Genomic DNA, 14,321 nt, shown 5'->3' on the forward strand with positions numbered 1-14,321 from the left:
TCTTGGTCCAAGAATTAGGTCCTCTATTTTTTATATCCCAGCCAAGTACTTTAAACACAGCCCTACACCTGGCCCACTTACTATTTCCCTGCCCATCGGACCTGCAGAAGGATGGGACATGACTGTAGTCCTGGCGACCATGTAGGCTACACCTCTGGGGATGCAGAATGCTGTGGTTCAGCTCCCTATTTTGATTCGGTGAATCATCTTCCTGTAACCAGACCACCCAAGTCCCACATTGCTACTCTGCCTAAGCAGAGTTTCTTATTGAAATCTCTCCGATTTTGATGTAGAATTTCACCCACAGCCTGACAAGCTTTTGCGGTGCACACGTTCCTGGGAAAGACTTCTTCTCATAAGAAAACATTTTGTGATGGAAAATCATTCATCAGGAATTTTCTGATAGCTCTTGTTATCTTAAATTTTATTCCACTACCAAACCCCCCTTTGTTCCTCAGTACCTTAGAAACCAAAATGAAGATAAATACCAGCATTCCTAAGCTTGAGAAAAGAATAAATGCTTTCTATCTAGTTTAACACCATGGTGAGAATTTCTTCACTGACATGACAGATCAAATTAAGGAAGACATTTAGCAAACAATAAAAAACCCTAATATTTTAATAAATCAGGATTTTTTTCCCAATTTCAGCATGTAATGGTCATGATTAACACTTGCTATAAATGGATTTGAAGAACTGAACAGAATATAACTAACACGCATCTACAGTAAAGTTCTGACAAATTTGCTCCACAGATATTTACCTATTACAGCACCAGACATCAAAAAATTATAAACAGTAAAGAAATTACTGCAGCATGTTAGTTTGGTAATATTAGTAAAGCAGAAGAAACTTTCATCTTTTAATAAGCCAACAGAACATAAAATAGCATTTATACTTTCCAATACTGCCTTGCAAACAGACTCCATACAGCTTTCTTACACCAAATAGTTATCAGAGATATTAAAATCCTGAAAGACACATACCGCGTAAACTGCTGGTGGTTAAGAGAGCCCGTGCTTTATCTGCTAAATCACTATTTAGGGTATTTCCCAATAACAAAACATCAATGGCCTCCTGCTTGGAGCTATCAAAAAAGTTATTTTGAATCGTTCTGGTCACAGAACGAGCACCATCCTTCAGCTTTCCAGCCTGTTAGGGAGGAACATGTATAAAATATTTTATGTAGGACACTGCTCACAATAACATTGGCAATATTCAGTAACATATTTGTAAACTGCATTAATGATTTTAAAACCTAAGGCAATTTCCTTCTTTAAGTGTTAAATAAAGTCTTCTGAGTCTACTGTACTATGCGTGCTTCCCAACTCCCAAATGCTAAACAACACAGTATTACCATCAAGGCGTATCTAACAATCAGATTATTCCAGTTTAAATTATGTAAATTGAACAAAATATTGCAGGGAAGGGAATAGGGTTTTTTTTTCCCCTAAACCCTTTATCTTCAAAAATTAAATTGATATAGTGCCTTGTTTAGACCATGATATGGGATTTTTGGCTTTTCCCCAAATAGTGAGAGATGAGCAAGCACTTGAGTCCAAATGTCATGATACATGAATATGTATGTATATGCACATATGAGCATATTAGTTCAGAATTCACATTCTGAAATATCCATGTTAAAAAAAGAGATAGCTTCAACTTACTAAGACCCCTTAACTTTTTAAAACAACATGCAAATCTCATGCAGTATCCCAGAAGGAACATATACACTAATACATATATATGAAGACACTGTCATTGCACACACTGCACACAAGTGGCACGACTGAACAGTGCTCCAAAAGAACCGTGCCCGACTACCTGAACTAAACAAGAATCTCCAAGAGATGTACTGCTACTACAGATATTCCCTGTGGGTCAGACACCTAGAGGATAATGTAATCAACATATCATGCAGTCTCATACTTGATTCAAAAACCAGCAGTGTTAATCTGTGTACACAGCACTGACAATGACAGGCAGGAAGACATTTTCTTGATTACATGGTTTATTATGTCTTATGCACGTAAGTGTATTTTGCCTGTGAGGTGTACATAAACACATGCTATTGCATGTATATGAAATATAGACCATAATCCATCAGGGATGCTGCATGGTAATGTATTATTATAAAAAAATATTCCAAGTTTACAGCTTGCATTGTTCATGAAAGTCTCTTAAATGCATAAGAAAAAAAGACAAAAGCTTAAGAAAACTACAAAACATCATTTAGTTCTACGAACTGTACTAGTCAACAAGAAAGAAACTACTCTTTTGTCAAGGATAAGTAGCAATAAATTGGCACCATGATTTTTGGACGACAATGTGGATGAGGTGTTGGGGAGCGTACTATTGCAATAGGATTTTAATAGGATACTGCTCCCTTCCTGTCAGACAATGTATATATAACTTATGACATGATCCAAAAAACACACTCACCATTCACATATCAGGCAATTAATTGAAACGAACCCAGAGAAAGCAAAAGAAAGAGTAGGTAAGGAGTTAGATGTAATGAGTATTATAATACTTTAAAAAGGACTGTTTTTCAGTATAGAAATGTACATTAATGCATTTAAGGTTAAAATCTTTTTTCTCCTATCCTAGATTTCCATATTTTTACTGCTAAGTACTCTTGGACTTTGAAGAATCAAACTGACAAGCAAGAAATGGAAGAATTTCAACCATCAAACTTTTCATTTGAGAAATGAGAATACAACCAACAACTTAAAAACTACATTTTAAAGTATGTTATCAGAGTACTCAGGAAGATACTGAGTAGTGACCTGGTCAGGTTTCATTGAAACAATGGCAAGTATTGTATGGCTTTGCAAGTATTAAAGATCTGCTTCGAATAGATGGACTTTTGTCAGGGACGCTGTGTTTGATTTATGAGATGTGGTACTCATTAACAGTTGTACCAGGGCAGGGATCCTGTGTTATTACAAAGACAGCAGAGTAAATGCACTCTGTGTTTTAAACATTAAAAATTAAAGTGTAAATACAGTAAATGCATTTTACAAAGTAAAAAATTTAAGCAGCCAAATGAATGGCAGAAAACTATTAATTTAGGAAAAGAAACAAGAAAGGTTGAATGAGAAAGTCAGGAGAAGGGGAGACACCCCATAAAATACTTACTGTAGTTTTCCTGACGATCTGGGTGACATTTTTGTAAGAAAATAAAACTAAACATCTTTAACCAAATTCCACTCTACACTAAAACACAAGCAATTCCCAAAAGATAAAGTCTTGTATGCACCAATTAAGGGTAGAATAAGCAACAAGTCTATTTTTCTTTTTATGTAGCTTACTGCAATGCCTTGTACATGTGCAGAGAAGGACCCTTATATGGTTTGAATGAACAAGTGATGGAAAAACAAAACAGTCAACTATGAGTACATAGTATATAATACATAATGAGAAGCAGCACATTCTTGAATAAAAAGAACAGTATGAAAAGAAATTCTTGAGGGAATGAAGGGCAAAAATTGCTATGATTCAACATTTGTTTGTCTTGACAGGTATCACCTGATAAGAGAGAGAATTATGGAAACAAAAAAAGCAACATTGTTAGAAGAAAAATAAAAGACAGCATTAGAATATCTGAATAGCTCAGCCATCAACAAAGACAAAACAAGTTGACGAGAAACAGAGCATTACACTGTCATGTAGTACGGAATTGTTATCACAACATTAGAGAGCAAGGTAGAAACAATATTTGGGTTTTTTTCAGTAATTGCAAAACTAAAAACAAATAGCTGGAGGAACATGCAAATAAAAAACACCCAGCTGCAACCTGTTTAATTTTAACACTGTTAAAAAACACTAAAAGCATGAACAACAACGACCAGTGAAACACATTTTAAAAGAAAGGAGATATAGTGAATAAAATTGAAACAATAGGAGGCAGAGGTACAAAGAGAAAAATGAAAATATTCAAAGAAACTAAAGCTGATTTGAATATACATTTTTCTGAACTATGATCTAAAGAAATAAAAGTTTTGAGCCTCATCCTTTCCTACACAATGATGTTATCTGGGAAGCATGGGCATGGCTGAGAAAGGATGTACTGAAACAAGATCTGGTTATCAACATAACCAAGCTTTTTATGTTAATTTTTTTTACTTTGTTTGGTTGGGTTTTTTTAGGATTACAACAAAAGCACATTTTAAAAAAGAAAATCTCATAGTAGTTATATTAACGGCAGAATTTTTTAACACCCATACTGAATACTGCTAAAGTTTTTATTAAAATGTACTTTACCTTAGCTTTTCCTTCAAGGGCTCCAGTTCCAGCATAAATTTTACTGACAGAATCACCATTCACAGACCACATGGATCGGAAAACTTCCTGAAAGCGAGTAACCAGCTGAGGCTTCTCAGCTAATCCTAATACCTCCAGTTGTTTTGTTAGCATCTGCAACAGTTGAAGACAACATTTACAAAAGAAAAATCTTTAAATTTATTTACTAACAGGTATATCATATTTTTTAAACATATGTGCACAAAAAAAATATATTTGGTTTATATGTATTATTCTGAACAAACTGACACCATGCCACGTTTGATAGACTGCATCATACCTGTAACTTTAGCACCAGCATTTAATTTTCTTTTAAAGATAGGCAGTAATATAGGAAAAGAATTATGTAGTTGATTTGTAAATATTTTCAACTAAAAATTCACTAGTTACAAGGTAAGCTATTTTTGGTTCTCAAGTCTTTCTACTTACATAATTTAGAATTAGAGTAATTAATGTTCTTCCCCAAAAAGTGCAACACCAAAGACACTGACCTCTATTATCAAATGCAGCAGCAACAGAGCTCTGTGACCAGTGAAATACCAATGCCTTCTGTCATTCACTGTTTTCATGTGTAACACACTGCAAACTTTACCCTTACAATCAATATACCTGAATTAATTTTCCATGATGCACAGTCTACATTAAATGCTTTTAAATTGTGTACATATAATACATATAAATGTATTATTTTACGATTAAATACATTACTTAAATGTAGCATTATGCTTATGGATGTAGAATGGGACATGGTACCTTGGTTTGAAATCCTGGTTTGTGGAATCATGATTATTTAAAAAAAGTCAAGTAAGTTTCCAGTGTTTGTGGCTATCAATATAATACTGAAAATAGATGTAAAAAAAATTAAAACTAAATAAAAAAACTATTTTCAAGAGCTTTTAAAAATCTTTAAAACCTTGAGGTGTCCAACAGCAAGAAGGAGGAGTCTAAAATGATGAACATAAAATGACACAAAGGCAAAATTCTGAAGGTTGGGCAGGAATTAACAAAAGTTATAAAAGGAAACTTGCAGACAAAATTAAGTAGAAATAAACAAGAAAAGAAGCTTCAGAAATTGGGTGCTTCATCTTGTAATTTTAGGTGGCCATACAGAGCTCAGTTGTTGTTACATGAAGTATCTATCATGTTAAAAAAAGTAAGAATTCAAGTATCTCATTTAAATAGAATTCTAAAATTAAGTAAGCATCTCATGAGGGTTTACCATTTTCCTTCTTATTTATTAGTTTTATACCTTTAGCTCTCATATTTTAGCTGAAATCATAATTTAGCTCTCACGGAGGAAAAATTTGGCACACCTGGTCTAAAAAAAATAATTACAATACTTAATCCATTTCTTAAAAGTTTAAGAAAAGAAAAAATAGAGCTGCAAAACTAAGTTTGCCATATAAGTACTATACACATTAAGAATGTATAAAGATTTGTTTTTCTGCCATAGAAAACCACATTTTACTACCAGCAAAATACAAGAGGCAGTGTTTCTCATGGCTCATTTAAGGTAACCTAACTGCTTACTTCAAGCTTGCATTTCTATCTACAGTGAACTGTTAAACTCCAGGAAACAGATTTAGGATGAGAAAAACTTCAAGGTAATCATTTGTCTCGCCCATGGCAAAGTCAAAACAGGATGGACAGATATAAAAACTACATAATGCAATACAGTGCTGTGAGATTTTCAAAGCGTGCCACTACTCTTTTCAACACAGTGAAGTAAAGAAAAGAATAAGAATTATTTTTCTTAATTTTAGTAATTAAAAGGTGTGACCCCCTATGGTATATCCAGAGCTGAAACAACAGAGAAAAAAGGCATTGACATTGACTGTTAAGAGAAAAATTTTCAGAGTATTTGCATGAGGGTAAACAGTTCAGTATTCCATTTGACTAAAACACCAATGAACTGGCAACAGTGTTCACTTGGTAAACACAGCAGCAGAGCACTACATATTCCACAATCAGAAATGTTTGTTCTACAGCCAATAGATTTTGCAGTTCTCACAGAAATTCCTCCTACAGACACTAAACCAAGAGCATTTCAATTAAATAAAATTTAGAAAACAAAAGAATAATCCTTTTACTTAGTTTGATGTTACACAGCACCCATAATTTTTCATTATTAAACATGCTAAGTATTTTATCTTTAGGAGTCAAACTTAGTTTACTGAGATGAGTGGAGCTGTCAGAAGTTTTTCAGAGGTACTCTTTTAGCCCAATCAGCACTATTTTACTCCATCAATTCCTGTCAGGTTCATGTGTTCAAGCTCTACTGTATAAGCCTGGGCTAGAACCTTTGTTTCAATAGCAAGCCAATATGCTGAAGCACTACCCTGCAGGAGGACTGAATCCCACGGTTAATATCCAACTACTCAATTTGAGTGTGGTCAAAGCCTCAACCATGGTATTGTCCCATGAAGAATTCAAAGCACAGTGATGTGAAAATATGAACACACAGCACTGGCAGATGCTAAGAACAGTAATCCTATATGCTGAAGAAGTTCATCTAATAGAGTAACTGTGAATGCAAGTGGTTTTGTGAAGGACTACAACACTACTACTTCTCCTAGAATTGCAAGCCTGAACTTTAACAGACATAATAAACTGACACCTAAAAAAGAATGAACATTTTTCATAATGCTGCATAACTACTGTTCACTTACATTACTACACAACCACTGCTTCTGTAACTACTAAGATCTGGTTGCCCCAGTACAAGAAAAGTATCATGCTATAAATCAAACTACCATCTACAAAACGTTTTCATTCATCATTCATAGGGAAGGTAATGCTACTTTTGCAGCCTAGTTGCTACAGAAGCATCAGGAGCAGTTGTGTATCTGGACACCATTTTTCCTACCTCTAAGCCAAAGAAAGCCTGCACGCTGTTTGTTCTATCCAGACAGTCCAAGCAGTTTGTTCTGACAGTACCGCTTTGAGATCTGTGCCAAGGACAACGAGAGACAGAGAGAGAAAACAACTGAAATAACTCATTTAACACACATATCATCAACAAAGACAGGGACATCAAGATCTGAACCAGAATAGTAAATCAGGGTATTGTCAGGGCAATGCTACTGTCATTGCAAGTACATTTATAAATGCGTCAGCAATAGAGGGTTAGCTCCAGTAACAGCAGTGAATTTTGCAGCAGTGTTCACTATACAAAACTAATTAATTTTCTGCAAAAAACATGCGTCTTTCTTCTTCAGTTTTTCTCAATTCTCCTCACTTGCTTGGTTAAAGTGTTATGCAGGATTAAGTCTTCTTTTCAAACAATCCAAGTAACACATTTCCCAAAAATCTCAGAGGGAAATAATAACTCTTAGTTAAAACAAAAATTGGAAAAAAAATTACTAGAAAATAGTAGTTCTTGGATTTGCTTAACTAAACTAAAAGTAACAAGAATTTGTGATAAAAGTAAAGCCAATTTCAACCCCTCATTACCTTTTCTTTCCTCCCCAAATAAAAATGAAAAATAAGCGTCTCCCCCTTAGCTCAACAGATGCTTAAGGCCCTCAGGCACTGTGAATTGCTCCCCTTCCTTTGAGAGAAGACCATTAACTCATGCTATAAAGCTCTCAGAAGGATCATATTAGGCAACATCCATGTTGTTCTTGCCTGGCTATGAGTACAAAATTCTGATGGCTCTCCCAAAGATACACACTTATTCCTTACTTTCATCATTCCCACTACACACTTTGTCCAATTAAGTCAGTAAGGCTTCATCACATTTACTTGGAGATCTAACCATAAATTGTAGAAAGTTTTGAAGAACTTTCTCCAAGGTTATTTTTTTCATTACTATCTCTGTATTTGATTTGAAATACAAAGCAACTTGCTATCTGTGTTAGAAAAAAGCCTGACATTCTCCAAAGAAGATGGTCCATGAACTTATAAAAATCATCACTATCTTTTATTAATGCAATTCTTCAAGTTATCACAAGCCATAGCCTGTTTTGCTTTTGTTCTGTTGTCAGTCTTTTTGATTGGTGATAATTTTGTTTGAATCTCCACCAAGACCAAACAATGCTCTCCCAACACAAAGTGTCACACCACTTTTAAAGCTGTTTGGAGAATGGTCAGTGACATTTTGAGGTGAAGATGGGACCTAAGCATCCTCCCACGAAATCTAGTTTTATTAAGGCCTACTAAAACCTGCCCCTGGGGGATTTAATCCCACAGCCAGGTTAGAGCACAGAGTGGCACTGGAACCCTCTTCCCCTCTCCTACTGCACTAGAAGATGAAACCCCCACTGCATGTGGCACAATCCCCTCACTCAACAATTCTCCTTCTCATGGAGAACCTCACTCAGCAGTTTGCTCTGGTATTAATTAAAAGGAGGAATGGTGCGGAAGGCAGAAGAGCAGAAATGTTGCCTATTTCTAGCCCGGATTCTCTTTTCCTGCTGAGATAAGCACAGCCTTTGCTCTAGGAAGAGGGGTGGCAAAATAGGGGCAGAAGTACAAATGCAGCAGGACTGGGAAATACAGAGCAGGGCAGAAAATATGCACTCCATCCATACTTTGTGGAGAACTGCATCTCTTAAATGGGGGATCCAGGTGCAAACAGATTTAGAAAAAGACTGCACTGAACATCAGCATTTACAACAAACAGAAAATGGTATGCTCCATTGCTGAGGAAAATATGAATAACATTATACAGGAAGATGGAAAAACAGTCATTCTTTAATCCCATGTGGGTGGACCCAAGAAAAAGGACAACTGCCCATTTTCACCAAAATCATGAGATCAAAGGCCTGAAATTAAGTCATGCCCCATCGAAGTCTCAAAGATATTTTCCATTAAGATTTTTAGAGCATATTCAGAATGAGACAAAATTTTAATAGAGTAAAATAAGTGATTCATATTTCAGTTGTTGAGCATCATCTTGGATACAATAAAAACACAATAACAGAACTAACACTTTTTCTCTTATCTTCTCACTAAGGGGTGGAAAGCATCCCAGAACCATAATTTAATTTGAAGAAATTTACAGGAGTTATACACACAAACCTTTTCACTTCCTTTCCATCAAAATAAAAAAATCCACACTCTAAGAATTTCTGGACTTGAGGTTTAAGCACACTGTGTAGTTTTTCTGCCTTTCCACCTTTAACCATTTGATGATAGTCGAAGTTCACCATTTTGATATCAGCTGAATGTTCAGATGCTTTCAAATGGCTCTGACATTGTGAAAAGAGAAGAAAAAAGTATATCTGAACATATAGTAGTATAAGCTAAACGAGAACCTACAAATATTTTTAAAGCTGTTTTATTACATGCTTTCTCTTAAGTAAAATGAAAACATTTTTATCACTATTGTTCAACAAATCACTCAGAACAGATTAATATTTTACCTGTGTTTTTTTCTTTTTCTTGTCACAATCAAAGTCAGTTTTTTCCTTACTATACTAGGGGTCACCAAGACAGTCCACAGCCTCTTCTACTGTTAAAATGCTTTGATTTGCAAAGAGCTGTTTCAGTGGAAACCCTTTTTACCAACAGTCACCATTTTAGACATACCTGCCAGCAATGGAGACTAAGTAAACACTCCATAAGCTACTACTGAAAAAAACAGGCAAATTATTTAGGTTGCTGTGGAGGGTAGCTTGAGCAAAACTTTCTCTATTATTCCCTGAAAAATCCTGAAGTGCTCAATCTTTGTTGGCAAAGCTATGATCTGCAGTGGGCATTGATATGCATCTGGGAGCACTAATGTCTCCTACCAGGATAGCTGGATACAGAAAAGATACTAGTAAATGGCCTAAGATACTCAATCATTATAATACAAAGGGAAAAGGAAAAAGGGAATGGGAAATAACAGATGGCTATTGACATGTTCTCTGGCTTCAGACAGAACTTCTCAAATTGTCTGTATTTATGGACTACAATATGACAGTTATTTTTAACCTAACTAGTGGGAATTCATGAAAATGGCCACTTATAGTTACCATTTTCTGAACAAACATTTCTATTTAATCATGAAGCTGCTTTTATGTTTAAATTGATAAATTAATTTGTGATTTTTTTCTTTAAATATTAAGGAATAGATCCAGGAATTCCAAGGGAAAGATTTTTAAAAGAAACATCACAGTATTAAATACCACAAAGTATAATTTATTTATTCACCAATTTTATAGTGCAAAAAAAGATTTATTTTTTAAATAAGCCACTACTAAGCATGAAATACAAAAATAACTGAAAATCCATAAACATTGTCTATGTTGCTGTTATAATTTTTCAGTAAAGTAACCAATCTGAACATAATCAAACACTAACTGTATGTAAAGCTTTTAAAAATTCACTTCACATTATGTATCTTAAGCAGTGCTTTTATGATAAAAATACAATTTTAACCACAAATGGTAGTTGCTCCAGAGCATAGCATACCTGTTTCATTTTTCGAAAGCTATATAAAAGCTTCATCCCAAACAGGCAAATTCCAAGACACACAGTGAGAGAATTGTCCTACTCACCTGAAAAGCTTTGCTGAGCATGTGTTCCCCTTCTTTTGCCCCAAGTAAATTTACAATAATTTGCTTGCCATATAAATTTTTAAGAGTTTGGAAATGCCTGTTAACAGAAGAAAAATTCCACGCTCATCTTCTGGCATGCAGAAAATTAACACGAACACCTGCAACATTGAGTTGCTGCAGAAATGTACTGGATACTCGAATAACTGCCACAAGCCTTTTATTATGTCATGTCCAAACAAATCAATATAACAACATACATTTAGTTAAAACAATAAGGCTGTGAAGCTCAAGTGTCATGACAGGAATAAAATCAAAATATAAATTTTATTTTTATACAGCAGCTGACAAATATAGATTATTCAATGTAAACATGCTATAATTTTTGGTTTCAATTTAACAAAGTATTTCACTATTTCAAATTTTCTTCAAACCTTTCAACAAAGCACTCAAAGGCACTAGCAAGGCTGTAGAAGTTTGAAAAAGCTGCCCAGGCAGTTCACTGCTTTGCTGAATCACACATTTGTATAGACAAAGCCTCCCGTTTGGAATAACATATCCCACCCCTCTGATGCATGACTTATCAGAGGTTTGTAGTTCATTACCAAAAATTTAAGACATTCTTTCACCTGTCAAAAGCTGGTGCATTCGCCTCAAAACCTCTTGACATTCTGACACGATGGGATCCCACCTATGACATGAAGATTACATTAAATTATTTGTCTTTACACATTTGATTAATTGTTCTTCAAAGACCTCGTTTGATCCTAAATATGGCCTAAAAATTCATTTCTATTTCTAAATGAGATCTCCCAAATTTATTCTGCTTGCTATGGTGTGCATTCTTTTTATAGGCTTTTCCTAAATTCCTCTTTTTTTTCTAAAACCCACTTTTTTATTTAATATACTTAGTCATAGAATCTAATTACTTCTTGTTTTCAGTAAAAGGCATGTAAATGTTTCAGCAGTTCTACTGCAAAATGCTTATATGTCTAGTTTAAAGAGCCTAGAGTCACCATGAGGCATGAACTTTTTTTAACCTTCCCTGTAAAAATTGTAACCCAGTAGTAGTTGTTGATACAATCCCTCTTTCAAGAAAACTGGGATGAAATTATATTACAGTAACTCTTGATCCATACTGACTTCTTGAAAAAACTTATCCTCAAGAACAAATCAGAAGAAAACAGTCTCTTTGGGTGCCCGTACATAACCTGCTTTAAAATAGCAATTTAAATTAAAACAGAAAAACTCAGAACTTCAAAGAGAAAGGATCTAAAAAGCAATGGACATTCAAATCTTGTGCAAAACAGCATTCAGAAACTCGACAGTGGCAGGCTTGGTGAATTAAACAATAGCAGCAACTTGCTCCCAAAGAATAACCTCATCTTGACAGGATTCATCCTGTAACTGTGCAGAAGAGCCTAAACACTACTGTAAGATGTTTTAAAAAACATGAATAAAAATTATCTGTATAATTAAATCTATCTCCTGCTTACCTGCAGGCCTGGCTGTTCCCAAAATAATGGAACAGATCCTCGAATCTGTATGAAAGATGACACAGAGTCATCTAAAAATATCACCTGTTAAGAAAAAAAAAAGCATAGTATTAATAGGTGTAACAGAGTGTAAGGTTTTAGGTTTTGCTAAACATAGAGGAAATAAAATATATTTACATATTACATATTCCACAATACAAGCTAAAATATTAATTGTGTTCCCTAGGCTTTTCTCTCTATCCCCTATGAACAATTCATAAAAGAAGTTCTGGCATGCTCATGCTTCCTTGCAGAATCATGATTCACAATGTTTAAGAAAATACAGCAAGCTTTTATTATTTGGGCCTGAATTACTTCTGTGCTAACAGTAACTTGTAAGACCTTCCTGTAGGAACAGTTAAAATGTACACGAATGCGCAGAAAATAACAATGCAGCCTACTCAGAACACTTGCACAGATTTTGTGTATCAGAATCCAAAATACAATGGTCTATTAAGTATACAGGGAAGGAAACTTTAAGTGGAATGATATGCCACAGTCATCTAGTGACATTAGCTTGCCAGGAAACTTGGACCGAGAAACTGTAACGACAGGGTTCTGACTAAACTCCTGAAATTGGATCTGTACAAGCAGAGCCCTTTCTGGATAAAATCCTACTGAAGTCACCTAGGCTTTGCAAAGTGTCAGTGAGTCAACCAAAGATACCTACTCCCATGAATACAGTTGCAGGAACAACATCTTGATAACTAGGTTATCATAAGAAGTGAGCAAAGAAGGGCCAGCAAAGAATGATTTAATAGCTTCTTGCATTTCTGTATAATAAGGGCAAAGATATGCAATCAAATGCAGTGGAATTACAGTGGCTTTAAAAACTACCTTTCAGATGAGCTGTGCTAAGTAACCATAGGAATGCTTTAATCTTTCCTGAACCACAAGGTACTATGTATTTGCCAAAAATCTCTTTTGCTTGTTTCTAAGGTCTTTTACTTTACTATTAGCTCAGGCCAAAAGAAGTACACACTCACCTACAGCTCAGGAGGCTAAAAGGAAGTACAGCCACCTACAAGAGTTCAGCTGACGGATAACAGCTTCTTAAGCTATTGAAACTCAGACCCATGCAAGTCCTTACCCTAAGCTACACTAAAAACCAAGATCATCAAATTATGTAACCTACTTAGATTCCTTATTTAGCAGCAAAGGAACTATTCCAATATCTGTTGGTTACAGACTTGACTTGTGATCTGTTGATTTAGGGCAAAAAACTATCCACACGTTTATCTTGAGTTCATTAGCCAAGCAATGTGCACTGTAGCGTAACATACCTGCTCTGTTTCAACAAAATTAGCAACATGACCATCATCGTTTGTTCCCCGGACGTTAAATCTGGTGCCAGCCCGTTCACAGCTTAGTCGTGAAATGAGACAAGCCTTTGCTTGCTTGTGAGCTGCATAAATTGTCCTTATCTCCACTCCTCCACACATGAGACGTAACAACCAGTCATCACAGTTCACACCATAGTGCTTCAGATGTAAATGCAGTGACTGGTTCCTATCGAGAAAAAAAATAAATAACTGGCAGGAAGTAAAATACAGCTCAAATTGTTAAGCCAGCTACTGTCTTCTTATATTTTATGCCCACTACTACAAATAAGAAAAGGAAAATATGCATGTTATAGTTTTATGATATAACTCTTATTTAAACACTTGAAATAGCAAAGTTTACAAGAGAATAGCTTAAACATTTGCACAGTAAGAATATGGGGTGAAGCCATGAATTTTAATGACCTTAAAAAAATAACCCTTATAGCCTTTGCTCTTCACCCAGCAAAAAACAACACGCCAAGCTTGCTTATATTTCTCCACTCAGACTTGCTTTGAAAAGCCAAAGATTACAGACTCTGGGAACAGCAAGCCAGAATTCCAATTATGGGGTTACTTTTTGTGATGGGTAAAGCACCATTCAATTTCAGCTAGAAAAAAATTCTTGTCAACGTACCTTGATTATTTCTATTATATGTCACCATAACGCATCACTTGCC

The 14,321-nt window shown here is 35.1% G+C and overlaps 1 protein-coding gene across 11 annotated transcripts in view; it reads right to left on the bottom strand.

Annotated features, from left to right (window-relative positions):
* SYNJ1 (synaptojanin 1) overlaps positions 1–14,321 on the bottom strand; it is a 68,721-nt gene that overhangs the window by 38,125 nt on the left and 16,275 nt on the right. For 9 of the 11 annotated variants that reach the window (XM_049835095.1, XM_049835090.1, XM_049835089.1 and 6 more), the window contains 8 exons: positions 13,606–13,831; positions 12,284–12,367; positions 11,417–11,478; positions 10,791–10,887; positions 9,328–9,497; positions 7,172–7,253; positions 4,267–4,419; positions 987–1,152 (listed from right to left, as the gene is read on the bottom strand). In XM_049835095.1, coding sequence (XP_049691052.1) covers positions 987–1,152; positions 4,267–4,419; positions 7,172–7,253; positions 9,328–9,497; positions 10,791–10,887; positions 11,417–11,478; positions 12,284–12,367; positions 13,606–13,831 — 1,040 coding nt within the window. The remainder of the gene's footprint in view (positions 1–986; positions 1,153–4,266; positions 4,420–7,171; positions 7,254–9,327; positions 9,498–10,790; positions 10,888–11,416; positions 11,479–12,283; positions 12,368–13,605; positions 13,832–14,321) is intronic. The other 2 variants (XM_049835094.1, XM_049835096.1) reach the window with 1 other exon arrangement.

This window comes from Accipiter gentilis, chromosome 32 (genome assembly GCF_929443795.1).
Source record: "Accipiter gentilis chromosome 32, bAccGen1.1, whole genome shotgun sequence".
NCBI lineage: Eukaryota > Metazoa > Chordata > Aves > Accipitriformes > Accipitridae > Astur > Astur gentilis.